At 39.7% G+C, this 12,239-nt stretch overlaps 1 protein-coding gene across 1 annotated transcript; it reads left to right on the forward strand.

Annotated features, from left to right (window-relative positions):
• Positions 1–919: 919 nt before the first annotated feature.
• Positions 920–2,035, forward strand: LOC308520356 (neuropeptide Y receptor type 6-like; the record flags this gene model as incomplete). Its single annotated transcript, XM_081092844.1, has 1 exon — positions 920–2,035. One exon carries the CDS (start codon positions 920–922, stop codon positions 2,033–2,035), a length of 1,116 nt encoding a protein of 371 aa, XP_080948970.1.
• Between the last annotated feature and the right edge of the window lie 10,204 nt (positions 2,036–12,239).

Here is a 12,239-nt window from a genome sequence, read left to right on the forward strand (position 1 = left end):
ATAAAATTAATTCTGAGTAATAGCTCACTAAGCAGTAGCTTACCCCTTTGCCTTGATCTCCAGAATCTGAGCTGTGTACCTAGAAACCGTGCAGAGTATGGCTTTAGCTCCAGAGAATGGAAGAAGTACCAAAAGGAGGAGTCATATGCTATTCCATACCAGGCATGATCTGTGGCTTTAGCCCCGCCCCACAGAATAGACTAGCTCTGGGCAAGGGAGATGGCAAATTTTATTCAGCACATATACACTGAACACCTACTCTATGCGCTATGTAGGGAACAAATTCAGTTGCATGTTTTCATTTAATCCTTATAATGACCAAACAGACATTTTTATCCCCATTTTACAGATAATAAAATTGAGCAGAAAGGCTAATTAATTTATGCCAAAGTCATACAGACACCAAGTTGTGATGCTCCAACTGGAACTCAACTCCAAACATATTGCTCTGGCCTCCACAGCACACACACACAAGACCGAAGGTGACAGGGAAGGAAATGTGTATTTGGGCGCCTTATACAGTTGACAGGATGCTGTCACATATCCTTATTCACCAGCTCTAAAAACTATGCTGGTAGAACAAAAATAAAGCACTCTGAGATGAAAGGAAGGCCAGGATATAGAGAGACATTGGATATCTACCTATGTCCTCTCAGGGAAACTGCCCCACCTATAGAACTGTCCAGTTTGTTAAGAACTTACATTAATATTCTGCATTATGTTTAATTTTTTAGGATTTTAAGAGCATACTCAAGTCATTCATGCATTTTCATCAAGCACAGACAAAGATCAACGAAGATTAAATCCTACTAATTACTCCTTGGAAGTCTCAGAGCAAGTACTTCCCAAGAACTGGTGGTCAAAATATTCACCCACAAAACAAGTAAGCTTAGAAAAGCTTTCTCATAACCCTGACAAAATGGAACTTTCTTTAAACCATCCAGCACCTAATAAAACCAATATAAAGAGCAACAACTCTGCATTTTTCTACTTTGAGTCCTGTCGACCCCCTTCTCTAGCCTTGTTCCTATTACTCATAGCCTACACTGTGGTCTTAATTGTGGGCCTTTCTGGAAACCTCTCTCTCATCATCATCATCTTCAAGAAGCAGAGAGAAGCTCAGAATGTCACCAACATACTGATTGCCAATCTCTCTCTCTCTGACATCTTGGTATGTGTCATGTGCATCCCTTTTACTGTCATCTATACTCTGATGGACCACTGGATATTTGGAGATACCATGTGCAAACTCACTTCCTATGTACAGAGTGTCTCCATTTCTGTATCCATATTCTCACTTGTGTTAATTGCTGTTGAAAGATATCAGCTGATTGTGAACCCCCGTGGCTGGAAGCCGAATGTATCTCATGCCTACTGGGGTATCACCTTGATTTGGCTGTTTTCCCTTGTGTTGTCTATTCCCTTCTTCCTGTCCTACCACCTCACTGATGAGCCTTTCCACAACCTCTCTCTATCCACTGACTTCAATACTCACCAGGTGGCCTGTGTAGAGAACTGGCCCTCCAAAAAGAACCAGCTCCTCTTCACTACCTCCCTATTTATGCTCCAGTATTGTGTCCCTCTGAGCTTCATCCTCATCTGCTACCTGAAGATTATTATCTGCCTCCGTAGGAGAAATGGAAAGGTAGACAGAAAGAGAGAAAATGAGAGCCGGCTCAATGAGAACAGGAGGATCAACACAATGTTGATCTCCATTGTGGTGACATTTGGGGCCTGCTGGTTGCCCTTGAATATCTTCAATGTCATCTTTGACTGGAATCACAACGTGTTGATGACCTGCCACCATGACCTGGTATTTGTGGTTTGCCACTTGGTTGCTATGGTTTCTACATGCATAAACCCTCTCTTTTATGGTTTTCTCAACAAAAATTTTCAAAAGGACCTGGTGGTGCTTATTCACCACTGCTGCTGCTTTACACCTCGGGAAAGATATGAAAATATTGCCATCTCCACTCTGCACACAGATGAATCTAAGGGATCATTAAGATTGGCTCCTACATCAACAGGTATATAAAAATTGTTAACACTTAATACTAAATCCCTTCTTGAATGGGAGATGAAGAGTTAATGGATGAGGATAGGGCAAGATTCATAAAGAAGAAGCCAAAACCAAATAATAAAAAAAGCAACTTCATACTACCCAGTTTTGTTTAAGGCCAAACCTATCTGTCATCTCTCTCTCTCTCTCTCTCTCTCTCTCTCTCTCTCTCTCTCTCTCTTCCCCCCCCCCTCACCCCCCCCCCGCCCCATCTCATACACACACCCCACCCCTTTTGTCTTAGGAGAATAACTCAAGCAACTTAGCTTCCATCATTTGTAGCAAAGAATGAAAGTGAAAAAGCAAGAGAGGTAAGCAGTGCCAACTGCTGGTGAACAAAGTTCCCAAATACTATTATTCAATGGAATATCCACAGAGTTATTTCTAATGATATGTCTAGTAAAAACAATGCTTTAGTGTTGAAGCAATTTCTTATGGATATGGAAATTATAACTTTCAACCATGTAATTGGCAAACTCAGAAAGCCCCCATCCTAATTTATTAATTAGCTAACAAAATAAGTATGGATTGAAAATTAAAGGAATGGTTTGAACTTAATAATATTTAAACTAAGTATTACAATTATCATTTATTCCAGTAACTAAATCAGATTCTTTAGTTTATGATAACACCACATTTTCTTCACTAACAATGCTATTAGCACCACTAGAACTGGCCACAAACTCTTTTACATTCCAATTATACTAAAAATCACATTGACTAATTTATTAATGGCCAATGTAGATAGAACCCTCATTTCAGAATGCTTTTTATCCTTAATTTTTTATGCATATTAAGTAGAGGTCATTATGACTGTATCATTGGGCCTGAGGGAAGTCACAAGTAGCACTTCTATAATTAGCACCAAATTTTTTAAATCTCTTGTAAATGTTATGACAAAGATTTTTTAAAATCCCTCATCCCCACAGTCACTTATTTTGGAGAATTAGCTATATTGTTTTCAAAAGGATACCAAGCTACTGTTCAAATAGTCATTGACTCAGTGACTTCCACTAAATCATGACCAGCTTTATATCTTTTGATAACTATCCCTTATACTATTACATTTGAGGTGCAGCTTACTTATATGTTTAAAATGTAACTGTATTTTATTTTTTCTTTTGAATAAAAAGTAGTGTTTCTCTGAATACCTGTGATTTTTCCATTGTGTTTTTTTTATTCTTGCACATTAGCCTACATGTTTTCCACTCCTGAAAGATCTCTTTCTCTCTTTCCCTCTCTTTTTTTTAAAATTATTTTTTAAAAGATATATTTTTATTTATTTCAGAGAGGGAGGGAGAGATAGATAGAAACATCAATGATGAGAGAGAATCATTGATTGGCCATCCCTTGCACTCCCTCTGCACGCCCCACACTGGGGATCGAGCCCACAACCCAGGTATGTGCCCCTACCAACCAACCTACTGGTTCATAGGTAGATGCTCAACCACTGAGCCACACTGGCTGGGCACTCCCTCTCTCTCTTTTTGCTCTCCTCCCCTCCTCCCTCCCTACTCTCTCCATCTTTTCCTTCTCTTCAGGATTTCTATTCTCTCTGTTATGTCACTTTGGGAAAAATTAATAGCAAAAGCATCACAAGACACTAAAATGAAATGAAATGTAACAGTCTCACAAAATTAGCTGCAAATAAAAACTCTTATCTAAAAACCAATTCAAATGATGTCAACTTCGAATCTTAAAGGTACAGGACTATAGTCACTTAGACCAGAAAGCAGTCAACTCTCCCTAGATATGTTTTCTAACTCTTTTGACAGACAGTGATTAGTGCTATAGTTAAGACTAATGGAATATCTTACTTCCTTCATAAAGATATATTGATTCTAGTTTCCATTACTACAATGATTCTGATCAAGCCACTGAAAGCAGGAACGAGCTTTCATCAAACTCTGCTACCACCTCCTCTCCTGACCCCTACATATATACCCAGACTCCTGCAACCCTGGTCCCTACACTAACATTAAGAAGAAATCTCTAATCTATGTTTAAATATTATGGTGTTCTTTCTGGCTCCATGAGAAGAGATTTTTCATTTTCCTACAAAACTGTTTTATCTTTTTTTCTGAACTTTCTTTGAGCTCTAATGAAACAAAAGTCATTAATGATATAACCATCAACAACAATCTTTCTTGTTTTTATTTTTATCTCAAAAAAGTAGTGAATTAAATCTACTTTTTAATGAATGTCTTTATCCTTAAAGGGCTTACATTCTGACAGGTAGTAGAGCACAAGTCAGTAAGTAGCTATTTGAGAAGGTATAATGGAAATATAAACAAAGTGTTGTAAGGGCCCAGTGGGGGTAAAACTCATTTTTGAGAGAAAACAAGGAAAATTTTCAGGAAAGTCAATCTTATTTTCTGTTTTTGCAATATTTGTGGATGATTCACACCAATATGGTCTACTGTTGAAACTCTTAGTAAATAAAATAAGGCCTCATTTTCTCACTGGCCTCTCCCCAGTTGTCACATGGACCTGTATTCTCCTTTCTAGGACTCCCTGTGATATTGGAACTTCATGATGTTTGCTAGATAGCCCTAAAAATCCAGTTTCCTCTAGTCAGTGTTCCAAAAATCTGTTCCTCTATCCCCTTACCTCAAATCACTTTGGATTAAAAGTAGTATCCTATCTTTAAAGTTTCCAGAAAAGATGACTATTAGTGGATGAATAAATATTTATCACCTCAAAAAATTAGTGTAAATTAACTGTATTGAATGTGTCTGTCCAGTGAACCAGAGCTGAATGAGAAATGCTAAAAACATTCTTGCAATAAGTTCCTTAAGTTTTCTTTCTGCCTATTTCTAAAGATTTCCCAGGAGTAATACTCAACAATTTCTAACAGAATGAGCAATACAAATGATACAAAATAAGGAATAACCAAATGTGTTTTAAATGTGTATAGTCCATTTTAAATGTGTATGGAAATGTGATGTTCTGAAAAAGGTGTAAATAACTAGACAGATCATCATGAAGCTTCAACTCAAAGAAGTTGCTCCCCACTCTATGCTGAGCATGAACAGCAAGTTCATTAGTCCAACAAAAAGAGTCAATCTCTCTTCCTATAAGCTTTGTTTTTTTGTAGAAAAAAATCAAGAAAAAATAGATTAAGTTCTAACTATGTACTCAGCACTGTGTTAGATATAAAAAAGTGTAAGACATAGCCTTAAAGAGTTTACAATTTAGTTATGGCTTTAGAAGAGTTTACAGTATACCAGGGGGATAATTCAGTGTCTTAGTTTTGAAGGCTTTCCTTCTGGTTAGGTTGAAAGTTGCCTAAAGAAAAGTTCAGAATAACTGAAGGCAGAGTTAATATCAAATGAGAATTCAATTTATCTTTATATCCATAAGTGAGAATATACTGGAAAAAGAAAAGGAAATATACTAGATGAAGGGCAAGGGGGAATATTTCAAGACTGATATGACCAGGAATACCTAAAATCCTCCCTGAAGTCATCTAGGCAGCAAATGTGTTCACTCAATAAATTGGAGAAAGAAGACAAGGGATATTTCCAGTGGGGTAATGAAGGCAAAGCAGGTCTCTTTCCCCTGGTTCTGTGCCCAAATCAAACTCCTTGTTGAAGCTGGGATAGTGGTTCCCCTGCAGGAGAACTGAAAGGATGGATGTGTGCTGCTAGTGACAGGAAAGCATGCATCTTACATCTGGTCACTGACTATTTCCTGCTACTCTCTATTTCAGATAGATAAATCTGTTCTTCTCAACTAGACTGTGAACTTTCAGAGACCATGACCTATATCTTTTATTCCATCTGTATCAGCCCTCACTGCCCCCTTAGAATGGTTAAGATAGGACTAGGCAAGGGAAAAGCATTTAACACATATAGATTTTAAAAGTTACCTCTTAAAAAAACAAGTTAGGCAGTACTTACTGAATGCCTGAATGTTTTCAAACCTATATTTTATTAATTATTCAATGAGAATATAAAAATACAATCCTAATTATACAGAAGTTATAAGTAATATCTATAAGCTGCAAAATCCTGGGTCCTTCAGTACTAAGCATAAATGTTTCTTAATAACCACCTCTGATCCCCAAGAGCTATTAGGACTCCCTGGACACCGTTTTCATAGCACCCCTTGTATACCTATCATGTAAAACCATGAAGGCCCATTTACATGTGTGTCTGCTTCACCAGACATGATCTCTTTGAAGGTAGGGAATGGGTCTTATTCATTGTAGTGGCTCTAGTGCCAAGCAGAGCATTTAGCACAAAGTGGGGGCTCAATCAATATTTTCAAACTGTTCATGTAGAATAAATCTAGGGATAACAAGTCTTTGCTTGGAAGTGGTGTGTGGACCTGAATAGTAAGTGGGGCCTGAACTCCCTGGATCAGTACCTGAAGCAGCAGAATGTCAAATTCCAACTGAAATATAAGAGCCAGTGCTCAGGAAATCTGCACTGGCAGGAAGACAAACACAAACATGCCTTGGTTCCAGAGGAAGCTCAAGGGCAATGTGTGCTTTTGTGGCTCAAATGTTATTTGCCAATAAGTGTGTGCCAGTAAGAGCAAACTGGCAGGTCCAGAGAATGAACAAAATGCTCTATCAATTCCCAATTAACTAAGTTGACAGGTTTTAGGAGCTAACAGCTTTTAGAAATGGAAGGTCAGACTTCTAGGCCAACCAGTCTCCAGGAGAGTGGGCCCCATTATTATTCTATTAGAAGAAAAACCAGACTCTCCATAAAAGACTAAGGCAGGGAAAAACTTAGTCTTTTTCAGTGAGCCGGATTCTTCTATTTAACTAAGGGAACATAAAACCTAAAAGCAGGCAGAAGTAGGAGAACCAAGATGGCGGCATAAGTTAACGCCGGAGTTTGCTGCTTTGAACAACTACTTCAAAAGTGAAACCAGAAAACGGAAGGGACATCACCCAGAACCACAGGAACGCTGGCTGAGTGGAAGTCCTACAACTAGGAGGAAAGAGAAACGCATACGGACACTCAGAGGAGGCGCAGTGCTGAAGTCAAATTCTGAGGTGCGGAGTGCGCGCGAGGAGCGGGCTGGCGGCGCAGGGCGCGGTTGGCGTTTTCAATCGGGAGGGAGTCGCAGACTCTGAGCTCCAGATACAGGCGAGTCTTTAGGGACCCAGACTCAAACGGGAGAAGCGGGACTGTCTGGCTTCGGTCAGAGCGAGTGCAGCTTTCTCTCCGAGGTTTGCAGCCATTGCTGGGACTCAGAGAGGCAGAGCCCCTGGGGACAGGACTGAGAGCTGCCATAACTGCTCTCTCCGGCCCACCCTGATGATCCTGTGCGACCCGCCCCACCCAAGCCCTGCACAGAGGCATTTGCCAGATAGCCTCAGGCAAAGGCTAGATTAGCACCTCCCTAGAGGACAGAAGTTCTCTCACTGCAGACACAGCTGATTCTCATAGCCTCTTGGCCTGGAGGTCAAACCCTCCCTGGTATTAGCTACAGCAATCAAGGTTTAACTATAAGACCATGCACAAAGACCACTAGGGGGTGCACCAAGGAAGCATAACAAAATGCGGAGACAAAGAAACAGGACAAAATTGTCAATGGAAGATATAGAGTTCAGAACCACACTTTTAAGGTCTCTCAAGAACTGTTTAGAAGCTGCCGATAAACTTAATGAGATCTACAAGAAAACTAATGAGACCCTCGATCTTATATTGGGGAATCACCTAGAAATTAAGCATACACGGACTGAAATAATGAATATTATACAGACTCCCGACAGCAGACCAGAGGAGCGCAAGAATCAAGTCAATGATTTCAAATGCGAGGAAGCAAAAAACACCCAACCGGAAAAGCAAAATGAAAAAAGAATCCAAAAATGCGAGGATAGTGTAAGGAGCCTCTGGGACAACTTCAAGCGTACCAACATCAGAATTATAGGGGTGCCAGAAGATGAGAGAGAGCAAGATATTGAAAACCTATTTGAAGAAATAATGACAGAAAACTTCCCCCACCTGGTGAAAGAAATGGACTTACAGGTCCAAGAAGCGCGGAGAACCCCAAACAAAAGGAATCCAAAGAGGACCACACCAAGACACATCATAATTAAAATGCCAAGAGTAAAAGATAAAGAGAGAATCTTAAAAACAGCAAGAGAAAGAAACTCAGTTACCTACAAGGGAATACCCATACGACTGTCAGCTGATTTCTCAACAGAAACTTTGCAGGCCAGAAGGGAGTGGCAAGAAATATTCAAAGTGATGAATACCAAGAACCTACAACCAAGATTACTTTATCCAGCAAAGCTATCATTCAGAATTGAAGGTCAGATAAAGAGCTTCACAGATAAGGAAAAGCTAAAGGAGTTCATCACCACCAAACCAGTATTATATGAAATGCTGAAAGGTATCCTTTAAGAAGAGGAAGAAGAAAAAGGTAAAGATACAAATTATGAACAACAAATATACATCTATCAACAAGTGAATCTAAGAATCAAGTGAATAAATAATCTGATGAACAGAATGAACTGTTGATTATAATAGAATCAGGGACATAGAAAGGGAATGGACTGACTATTCTTGTGGGGGAAAGGGGTGTGGGAGATGTGGGAAGAGACTGGACAAAAATTGTGCACCTATGGATGAGGACAGTGGGTGGGGAGTGAGGGCGGAGGGTGGGGCAGGAACTGGGAGGAGGGGAGTTATGGGGGGAAAAAAAGAGGAACAAATGTAATAATCTGAACAATAAAGATTTAATTAAAACAAAACAAAACAAAACAAACAAAACAAAAAACCTAAAAGCAAAAGTTATTGAGTTATTGATTTATTTTTTTTTTTTTTAAATATATTTTATTGATTTTTTACAGAGATGAAGGGAGAGAGATAGAGAGTTAGAAACACCGATGAGAGAGAAACATCGATCAGCTGCCTCCTGCACATCTCCTACTGGGGATGTGCCCGCAACCCAGGTACATGCCCTTGACCGGAATCGAACCCGGGACCTTTCAGTCCGCAGGCCGACGCTCTATCCACTGAGCCAAACCAGTTCCGGCGAGTTATTGATTTAGAGGCAATCTTTCTCATCCTGGGATCCCAGAAGAAAGCTTCTATGATTTTGTTTGTATGTGTGTGTGTGTTTTACAGCAACAGGAGTCTCTGACTCCAGTTTTATACCTTTATGTTTCCTGCAATTTAAAAACAAAGACAAATGTGTCTGAGCATATGTGTGTGCATACACATTTGTGCATAGCACCTAAAAATATTTCTTAAAGGAAATATTCCAAAATGTTGTGTGTTTATTCCCCAGCGATAAAACTTTGGGTCATGTATCTCCATTTCTTTTTCCCTTGTTCCATCTTGCCTTCTAACCTCCCTTCCACGAGCCACCTCTTTTGTGTGTGTGTGTGTGTTTAACTTATTTGCTTATCTGTATTTTCTAAATATTCTACTAGGAACATGTTTTATTTGTATAATTTTTTTCAAATGGGTGAGAAAAAGATAAAAACTTAAAAAAAAAAAGAAAACTAAGAATCCAAAGTGCCTGTCCATGAGGCAGCTGTCAAACAAGAAGTCAAGAGACATGGGTCTGGCTTGGAGATTGGACAAATCTATTATCCTTACTAAGTTTCCAGTGCCTCATCTGTAAAATGGCATCACTCATTCAATAAATATCTTTATTTTCATCCCTTAAATATCTTAAGCATTGACTATGTGATTACATACAATAGTGAGCAAGGTTGACATAATTCCCTGCCCTCATGGAGTTTAGAGTCTGTCAGAGATGATACTTTTTTATTTTATTTCTTATTTAAAATAACTTATTGATTTCAGAGAGGAAAGGAGAGGGAAAGAGAGATAGAAACATCAATGATGAATCATTTATCAGTTGCCTATGCACACCTCACAATGGGGATCGAGCCTGCAACCCAGGCATATATCCTGACTTGATTCCTGTGACCTTCTGGTTCATAGGTCGATGCTCAAACACTGAGCCATGCTGGCTGGGCTAGAGATGGACCTTTAAAGCAGGATAAAATGTGGTCAGGGAGAAATGGGAAGAAGGAATTCAAGGTAAAGGCAGCAATGACATATACGTAGGGAAAGACAGAGTGTTTACAGCAGTACTACTTAGATTACAAGTGGCAGAAGCCCATTCAAATGTCTCAAGAATAAAAAGACCTTATTGGTTCTGATATTTGAAAAGTATATAAGTGGTCTAGCTTCAGATACATGTAAGAACCAGGTGCCTAAAATATGCCAGTAGGACCACAGTATCCATCTCTTGGCTCTGCTTCCCTCCGTATTGACTTCTCAAGTCACCTCTCCCCAGTGCTAGTTACATTTCACAGGCTGAAAAACCATGGTGGAAAAAAGAGATTCTCATTCCCAACAGTTCCAACAGAAGTCCAGAATTACACCTCATGGTCACATGCCTATTTCAGAATCAACTGTGATAAAGACAATGAAATGCTCCAATTGCCAGGTCTTATCATGGATTCTTTACTGGGTCTGGTGGAAAGGGTGGGGGTGATTAGCCTCCAGAGAACCACAAAGACTGAGATTGATGAGGGGCAATGGGAATTGCCTCATTTTAACCTGTGCCTCTGAGAAGAATATAATTGGGAAAGCAAGCCTAACACAAAAGCCCATCTATTGAAAGGGGTCCCTTAAAACAATTCTTTCTCCTCCTGGGGCATTACCTGTTACAGTTCTTCTATATGCACACCTGAGAGTTCCTAAAGCCTTCCTTTCAGATACTTGGGATCCCTAATCAGGTGCTTCTGGCAACGCTGCTTCAGAAGATTTTTCAAATGTGTGCTACAAAAAGTCTCCTATTTCCCTCTCCCGCAGAAAGCCCTAAAAATGCTCAGTACAGGGAGAAACAAAACTGCTTCAAGTCTCCAAAAACACCTTGAAAATACTCACATTTGCAAATGGACCAAACCCATAGGACGAAACCTGGTTGAAGTCTTAATTCTTGAATAAACTTATTGTATAATCTTGGACAAATTATTTTTCTTCTCTGCACCTTAGTTTCTTCTTCTGTAAAATAAAGGGTTAGATTAGATGGTTTTCCGGGTCCACTGAGCTCTCATTCAAGTATAAAAATGAAAGTAAGCCCATCAGTGTGGTTCAGTTGGTTGAACATCATCCATGCACCAAGAGGTCGCCTGTTCTATTCCCGGTCAGAACACATGCCCAGGTTTCAGGCTCAATCCCCACCAAGGGGCAGCAGGAGGCAACCAAACGATATTTCTCTTGTCAATGTTTCTCTCTTTCCTCCCGTCCTCTCTCTCTAAAATCAATTTAAAAAAACAAACATCTTTTTAAAACATAAATAGTGGATGGTTTGGGGGGTGGGGGTGGGGGTGGGGAATGAATATGAGTTTGGAGTCCCTAGCAGTAGAATTCCAAGAGGGCAATAGTTCTGTGAAAGCCCAAAACCCAGGAGAGGTGTGTAACCAACCATTAACTGAAACCTGCCATGGCTGGTTGAATTTCACAGTGGGGAAGTGCCCTGAGGTTCTGATTTAAGAATGTGAATCCTTTGAGAAATTATTTAATACGGAGTTGAAGGATTTGGTGGAGAAATGTAGATAGTGGTAAAGGAATAAATCCTCTTCACCTTTGCAGAACAGAGCAAAGCAACATTTCTTTCCTATGCTAAAAACAAGAGCAAAGATAGGATCCTGCTGCCATCTTGTGGCACACTAGGCAGCTTAGGAAGAAGGGTTTACTTAAATCTCCCTCAGGAGACCACATCCTCCTAGGCCAGCGGTTCTCAATCTGTGGGTTGCGTCCCCTTTGGGGGTCGAACGACCCTTTCACAGGGGTCGCCTAAGACCATCGGAAAATACATATATAATTAGATATTGTTTTTGTGATTAATCACTATGCTTTAATTATGTTCAATTTATAACAATGAAAATACATCCTGCATATCAGATATTTACATTACGATTCATAACAGTAGCAAAATTACAGTTATGAAGTAGCAACGAAAATAATTTTATGGTTGGGGGTCACCACAACATGAGGAACTGTATTAAAGGGTCGCAGCATTAGGAAGGTTGAGAGCCACTGTCCTAGGCCCTTACAATCAATCACACAGAGCTTGATAATTCAAAAAACCCTTTCAACCCATTATCTCATTTCATTCTCAAAGCAACTTTGTGGAGTGGCAGGAAGAAGATATAACTCTTTGCCAGAGAAGGAACCAAAGCTTAGAA

This window comes from Myotis nattereri, assembly GCF_964212035.1.
Source record: "Myotis nattereri genome assembly, chromosome: 5".
Classification (NCBI taxonomy): domain Eukaryota; kingdom Metazoa; phylum Chordata; class Mammalia; order Chiroptera; family Vespertilionidae; genus Myotis; species Myotis nattereri.